We start from the raw sequence: 8,495 nt of genomic DNA, 5'->3' as shown, positions 1-8,495 counted from the left end.
ATCAATCCCAATTCCATTTCAAATTCCTTGTTAAAATCAGTTCCAATTCCATTTTAAATTCCTTTTTAAAATCAATCCTAATTCCGTTTCAAATTGCTTTTAGTGACTTCAATTTAAGCAATATGTTGCCACTGTGAGCAGCTCTTTTTATCAGAATACTGCTAATTGCAATTTAGATCAATGAAGTGTTGAAATTGATTAAAAGGGAATGGGAATTAGGTATTGATTTTAAAAACGAACTGGAATTGAAATACAGGAATTTACCCTAACCCTGTTGCAGAGCAATCTTAGACTTCAGATTTTGGGAAGCCCAAAAAAATAAAAAAAATAAAAAAACTGAAAAAAACTTGTATTACCATCCACTGCATTCAAAATACTTTAGTATTCCCCAAAACTATAATTCAGAATATGTATACCAGCCCTTTTTTTCTGTGAAACCTCAATGTTATAATGTTTGTAGCAAACAAATTCATTTCCATTTATTATATTGGTCTCAAATATGCAGCTTTGAAAGAAACACATAATAGAAACATGTATTTTCATAAAAAAAAAAAGATGTGTTACAATACTTGCTCAAGTTCTCTCTGTCTGCAAGGCATGCTTTCAGAAGGTTTTGCACTTCCTAGGTCATTTCAAATGGACAGTGACATTGTCCCCACCCCTCCTATGCCTTGTTTACTGTCATTTAACAATCAGCTGCTTCCCCTATTGACTGACATGCTTTCAGCCAGTAACAAGCTTTCACCCTGAAGACACGGCTGAGATGAAATGACTTAAAACTCAAAACGTAAAACAAATCATACATGCGCCACTATGTTTTGATAGTTTAATTGTCCCTTGCTCTGGTATTCTTAGAACATTTTAATGTATGCAAAACCATTCAAAGATATACAAAGATATTCTAAATATTTCAGAAGACATAACCGTTCAAACACAGCAAAGATTTAGAGCTCATTTTGAGTGCTAATGCTTTTGGATTCAAATGAAAGGTGCAGTGCCTCGTAGAACTGAAGTTTCACTGTCAAAGAATTAACTCCCCCCCGAGCGGTATTTATGGTGTAAAGTCACAGGACAGACATGTTAACTCCTATATTGCAATAAAAAACAAACTAATCCATTGCAGTTCCATACCAGTAGTTACTATATCACGAACACTGTTTCTGTGCAGTATTGTGGTCCTGCCTGGTTTTCTTTGCAGTAATGCATAGTATTTAAATGGCATATGATATACATATATAAAAAACCAGAGACTCAAGTGTAAGCAAACAAGTAAATAAAGCTGGCTCAGCTGGATCACAGTGAGAACGAATTAAATTATTAATGAGAACCACCTGCCTAAGAGCAGATGAGACTCCCTAATTAACAAACTAATTACCAGTCGCTGGGAGAGAGGCGGGCAGAGAGCATTTGCAGAACAAGGAGAAAGAAAGACAGCCAAAAGAAGTATGCACAGTGTTGCTCAACCTTCTACTGACGTAAACAGCTCATTGCGGGAAAGCATTGGATATTTAAGAATGGGTATACCGTACAATGATGACACCACAAATCAATTTTTCAGAGTGCAGCAAGTTAAGCATGAATAAAACCTGGCTGAAAATGACTGTAAGACTGAGGCATGCTGATGGCTCAAATAACTTTTCCGTACTCCCTCACTGACTTCAAATTGATGCTTTTACGTTGACCAGAAAGCAAACTTACCTTATAATAGTTCACCAGGGTATACCATAGTAAATTCAAGTAACTGCTTCCCAATTACGTATAGGTATACCTATGTTAAATAACACAATGGTCTGTACTTTTCAGTATGGGCAAGTTACAGGCACACTAGTCCCTCCTTAACAAACTTGTGAAGTAGGAAATGTTTGCAAATGTCTGTTCTTATTGATTTAATGCATGCTGTGCTAATAAAGGGTCTACATCTTCCACCCGAACAAAAGGAACAAAAAAAAAACAACAATGCAAAAGCCAAAGGAATGTTTATCTAGTAAAACGTGCAGTGTTTGAACCTCATGTCTTTTAGAGTTGTCCCTCTACATTGCTAAGCAGATGATACCCATTTATATTTATCCCTTAAACCAGGTGACACCTCAATCGCAAATATCCTTGCATTCTGTCTGGCTGACATCAAGCAATGGATGTCAAAAGATTATTTATTGTTAAACTCTGATAAAATAGAGGTAATTCTATTGGGATCAAAAAATCAATTAAACAACACAAATTCAGATGTTCTTGAAGTTGACAACTTCTCATTTAAGTTGAGGTCTGAAATGAGAAATCTGGGTGTCATTTTTGACCCAGATCTCTCATTCAAACCTCATATTAGAAAAATAACTGGTGTCTTTTTTTCATTTTAGAAATATCACTAAACTAAGACCTTTTCTTTCCATGCAGAGAGACTGATGCATGCTTTCATAACATCCAGACTGGATTATTGCAATGCTCTGTTATCTGGTATTCCCAGATCTGTATTATCCCATCTGCAGCTTGTGCAAAACTCTGCTGCCAGGGTTTTAACAAAAAGTAGAAGACATGATCACATTACGCCGGTATTGTCAGCCCTGCACTTGCTTCCTGGAAGGTTTAGGGTTGATTCTAAGGTCATGTTTACTACTTACAAATATTTCATATTTAAATGTTATTTCAATCCCATATATACCTAGATGACCACTGCGATCCCAGGACACAGGATTGCTTGCTGTTCCTAAAATTTCAAGAAAGTACACAGGTGGTACAGCATTTGTCTTTAGGCCCCCTGCCTAAAACACGAGTGAAGACACACTTTTATAATCTGTCGTTCACATCTTAATATTAAGTAATGTTTTTACCCTGTATTGCATTTGAATTCGTTTTGTATTAAATGTTTAAATGTTTGCTATGGCTTGTATAGTATTAATAATTACTGTTACCTTGTACCGATGAAGAATCTTGTGACAATTTATTGTAAAGGGCATTATATCATATAAAGATTGATTGATTGGTTGATTTTAAAAATGGAAAATACTGCATTTATGCTGTACGACCTTTCGTCTCAATAAAAATACATTTCCTCCAGTGACCAGGACGGCTGGTGGTGACGTCAGAGAATGGACACACAGTCAGTACTGCAGGGTATGAAAGCACTGCTTGCACGTTCTAATAATCAATCAACAAAAGGTTTGAACAAACAGAACACTGATACAAAGAAAACGGCAAGATGGCCAAAACAGACGGACAAAACACAAAACAAAACGAGCACTAAATCAAACAAGTATCGCGCTGGTATAAAGCAATTGTTATATTACTTCTTTTACTGTCTCGCTCTCTCATTCCACCTCTGAATACCCAACCTCAATTAGCCAAAGCTGTGGGTTTATATACATGTGAGCATCCCCAGATTAGTAATAACCCCATCCATGCTTCAATCAATTAACAATAACATGCTTTTACACACCTAAATAATACATTTAAATAATAATACAACAAATAATACAATACACACAGGAGCGGAGTGTACCCCGTCACCTCCCCAACTGTAAACATCTTGCCAAGCTATCGTCCAATCAATGCAATCCTGGCTGCCATGCACCAGCTTAACCAGGTTTAGATACCTCAATCCCGGTTCAGACCTGACTCAGCATAGCGTTGCTTACTTCTGGACTTGGTAATGCACTCCCTATTCATTCTCCTTTGATGTCACTGTTGCACATTGAGAAATTGAGTTCCTCATCCTTGAGTTCAGCTAGTTCAACAAGAACAGACCGGCAATTTGAATGCGCTGGCAAAAATTCCCAGTTTCAAAAAGGGCCTTATTACTGTCTTCAGAAACTGGATGAAAGCCATTAACAACCTGTTAAAGCTGCCAATGTACCTACAGACTAGCAATTCTATTAAAAGCAAATGGAAACTTTGTTAGAATAAAGAATATTTGACAAACAGTCGGATATATACAGTAGTATGAAAACATACACCCCCCTTCATTATCTTTCTCATTAAGACCTATAAACATACATATTGCAACAGAGCCCATTTTAAATCTGTACTACAGCTTTAAAACTTAACAGCTGAAACCACTATACACAAAGAGTAGTGTAGTGCTGCAGTTGAAATGGAGAAAGTGACCGGGATGGAGCGAGAGGGAGTAGGATAGAAGACTTCTAGGAAAGGGTTATGTGTAAATGGTATGTGTTTGTGTAACAGGCAGTGCTGTGTGATATGCTGCCATTGTATTTGGTCCTGATGGTGAGATGAGATGAGGTTAAAAGCTCTAAAACCACAAATGCAAATGAGCCTGGCTTTATTATATTGTGCTTTAGACGTTTTCTTTCAGTGGCAAAGTTGCTGGTTCACGTCCAGCCTTTGCCCTGTTATATGTGCTGACAACTAACCTGCCTAGAGTTCTGTTTGTTTCTGCCTTAGAGCTCAGATTCCGACTCTCTCAATAACTTGGGGTAAAGAATGTCTACAATTGGATAAGAAGTTCTTGAGAGATGTGTAATCTTACGAGTGTGGCTTACTGTATGTATGTGGGTCTGTACCTGTAAGATGAAAAGAGAGGAAAGACGTGCGTGAAAGCAATAATCCCAGGAGTCAGAGATGAAATCAAACAGCCCTCTGTTTGAGGCAACATTGATTTATTCACAAATAACACACAACCATGCAACATGTTCAACTTTATAGTCAAGACTAATAAAATGACAAGCCCTTTATTGTTTTAAATAATATGCTAAGCTTTGCCTCTCAAAGTTTTTCATTCATGTGCTCCTTTAATATCCATACTTTCTGTTAACAAAAGTCTGTGATAGTGTCTTCAGAACACCTTGGACACTTTTGAGCAGGAAAACAAAATATCAACCTCCTTGAGCACATCAAAAACAAAGAAAAAACATGCCCACCTCCTCCCTCGCTATGACATTAAAACAATGAATGGACTCCAGACAATCAGATCCAAACAACCTGACCTGCATCCGACTGTCTAGAACTTCAGCATTCAATAGCAAGGTTTGTCATGCGTTGACCTAACTCAAAGAATGTTAGGTCTGTTTCACATGGGCAATGGGTTTCTAAATGGTAGCGCACTCCTGTTTAGACTACAGTTACAGGCTCACATTAAATAGCATTGTGGAGTGCTGGAGTCAATGTGATGTTTCCTTTCAGTTCCATCACATACACTGTGGTTGTCCTGGATCTAAAGTAGGTTTGCATAAATCCTACTTGCTTTAATCAAAATTAGCTGCCCGGTCCCAAATGTCGTGTCCGTACTACACGCATTACCACACAGAACTAAGAAAGTTATTGCACGTCCACGTTGTAGTTGTTATTGGAATGGTTCTTTGATAGCAACAAGTCTTTTGTAGGTTCAAGGTTTGTGCTACACCCAAGCATCTTCATGGTATTCTCCAAAGCCTGTGGTTGCATCTGTTATTTACTTCCCACCTCCCCTGTATAAAGAGACCAATATATAACCTAAAGTAACTTCTGCTAATGGAAACGATTAGCCAAGAGGAATCAGTACATTCCCATCAAATTTCCATTAGATTTACTCCATGGGCACTGTATTGAATCGGCTTTAGGGCACATGTGGAAATCAATGGTGTTTTCAGATGGAAATGTGTAGGGGAGAGTCAGTGTTGCAATGTGACATTTCAATACTTCGGGATATCACAGATCCATTAGTCCCTGTTTTCTACAGATGTTAGGATTGATACGCATTCTGGGTCGCACTGTCGATCTAAGATTGGATGATTTATAGGGTCCTGTTTTAATAATGTGAACCGTGTCCGATCTTAATGCCGTCGTTTTGAAATTCATAACATGATCTTTAACTGCGGTTCTATTTTCACTGTATTGGTATTGCATTTAGTGATGTTAATAAGGGTTCATTAAATCACCAGGAAAACATTAGCATTAATTATAATCTGCTGCTGTTCAGATCATTAAGAAAATTGACAATATAAAAAAACAAACATCCACTTAAATTTAAAAAAGGAGATCAGTGGACACATTGGAAGCAGTGAGACTATATGAGGACTGAGGGGTGATTAAGGGAAGTGTGGTCAAGTGGTTAGAGCTGCAGGACAAGGAGACAGTGTGGCCTAGTGGTTAGAGCTGAGAGACTAAAAGGCAATGTGGCCTTTTGCTTAGAGCTGAGGGACTGGGAGACAATGTGGTCTGATGGTTAGAGCTGATGGACTAGGAAATAGGGTGGCCTGGTGATTAAACTTGAGGGACCAAAAGAGTGGAGGAAAGGACTGAGTGCTATCCTGTTCAAACTCTTCTACTTTCATTGAATTCCTTCTTGACACTATATATTTAAATGTATATATTTATAACATTCATAATGTAGTTTTGTTTTTATTTATGAAAATAACACGGTAACACTGTAGTTTATGTATCTATTATAAGTGATTATAAACTATAGCAAAAAAAAAAACCCAAAAAAACAATGTCAAAAGTGTATAACTGCATTGCAAAAGCATCCCTATAATTGGTGTGACTGACATATAAAGACAGACAGACAAGCAGCGATACAAACCTGAAAAGATAGGCAGACAGACTATATTCATTATAACTGATTATAAACAATAGCAAAACCAAAATGGCAAAAGTGTATACAGTGTTGTTATCTCTAATCATATTCTATAATTGTTAATAGCATAATTAATAACATGTTTGTAGACTGTTTATAATCACTTAAAACGGATACCTAAAATGTTACATGAAATTCATTCAATAATTTTTTTAACATGAAACATTTAAAAACTGCCTAGTTCTTAGGGGTTAAAGCTGCAATGGTCAGTTTTATACTAAATATATATTTCCATGTTATCTGCTTATTTTACTCTTCAATAGGCTGCACTGTTGTGAAGTTAGCAGGGCTGGTGTTTCTGTTATATAAATGCATTTCACAATAAACACTTAGAAAGCTCATACTTCCAGCATGGACTTGTGAAGTAACAGCCTTCTTACAATGTAATGTACTTGTTTGTAAAACATATTTTTAAAACATGCAAGGGGCACCGAATGGGACACAAACAGACCACTATGTAAGAAATTCAATTTAAGGATTTATTTTAAATCTTGGAAGGACTGGTTGAGGAAATATGTTTATAAATGGTCCAAGTATGTTTAAATACATCCACATTATTATACTAATACATCTACTCTGAACTTGTATTGGCAAGCTAATTGAGCTAATTGAGCTAATTGAGCTAATTGAGCTAAATTCTCACATTCTCATGATGTTGCTGGAACCACTGTTTTTAAACTCCCTTTCTTAATACATTTGCTATAAAGAAACAACTGCAATGTCATTAGAACCAGCTTTTCTTTGAAATTCTTCACCAGAAGTGGCTACCATAAGCAGAACTTAAAGTATAAGCTGTACTAAGGTCATACATCTTCCCACAGTGCAGTTTCTAGGGTTTTTTTGGTAGCACACAAACTATAGTATATAGAATGTAACGACTTGACAAGCAAAAACAGAACATTATAATGTTCAAAAAGGGTAAATAGGCAGTAAAAATGAAAATCTAAATCTATATTAATGTAAGTTTATTAAACATCTCTCAGTTTTTGCATGTGGAAGGGACAAAAGCTTCCAATCTGCAGGGTCTAGACAGACTAACTGGAGCAAGTTTTGTGTGTTTAGCCACTTTGTAGGTAAAATATACATTTTAAACAGTTAGATTACATATAGATTCTCCATTCCAAAGGTTAGTTGAGAACACTAAAATATTCAGACACCGCTCCTTTAACTAATAGGGCTTATTATCTTAATGAATCCATTAATATATTCCTATATTTGATATATTTATTCAAGACAAAGAAAAAACGTAACATTAAATTGGCGACTTTGCCCTTTCCTGACAATCTACCATCTCTAAGTGGAAGAGCCTCTCTGCTCGGCCCCACCCCCACAGACACAGTGACCAATAAAAATGCAGCAGTCCCAGCCACCCCCTAAACACCTCCCAGAAGGGAAGGCTAAGAACTTTGTTCCTCCATTTTAGTTTTCATTTTTTTGGCAAGCCCAAGGCAAAAGAAGCTAAAGCAGAAGAAATAGTGTTTTTTTTTTAGTTTTAGTTTTTTTAGCAAGTCACTAAGTTAAAGAAGATTCCTTTTGCTTTCCTTTTGCGTGAAGTAAAGAAGTTCCTTCTTCGTGACAAGTTGCTCCTCTCTCTCGCTGTGCCTCAGTCTTTCAGCACCTCGTCGGTCACTCCCTGAGCGGAGAGTTCCGCCAGGACATTGCCCAGGTATTTGGGGTCTGGGTAGCCATGTCCTGTCAAGTTGGAGCCAAATTCTGTCTTGTGGTGGATCTCGTTCCAGACCACTGTGTCCGTCTCCCCAGTGGTGTTGGACGTGCCGATGGTAAAGATCAAGCGGCGGTCCCAGGCAACTATCAACAGCTTTAGGACCTGCAACAGGAAACCGAAAGAGACAGACTTTCTTATGATGTACTGTTATCTGAATACAGTGTTTAACGATAACCCTCCTAGCAGCTGATGAGTTAATAATGC

General features: G+C 37.2%; 1 protein-coding gene across 1 annotated transcript in view; it reads right to left on the bottom strand.

Moving 5' to 3' along the window:
- Positions 1–4,593: 4,593 nt before the first annotated feature.
- The window catches only part of LOC121297279 (E3 ubiquitin-protein ligase DTX1-like), a 57,066-nt gene continuing 53,164 nt past the window's right edge, over positions 4,594–8,495 (bottom strand). The window contains exon 9 of the mRNA XM_041223513.1: positions 4,594–8,393. Within this exon, the coding sequence (XP_041079447.1) occupies positions 8,169–8,393 (225 nt within the window). The 3' untranslated portion in view covers positions 4,594–8,168. The remainder of the gene's footprint in view (positions 8,394–8,495) is intronic.

This window comes from Polyodon spathula, chromosome 22 (assembly GCF_017654505.1).
Source record: "Polyodon spathula isolate WHYD16114869_AA chromosome 22, ASM1765450v1, whole genome shotgun sequence".
Lineage (NCBI taxonomy): Eukaryota > Metazoa > Chordata > Actinopteri > Acipenseriformes > Polyodontidae > Polyodon > Polyodon spathula.
This window is presented reverse-complemented; position numbering and strand designations above follow the sequence as displayed.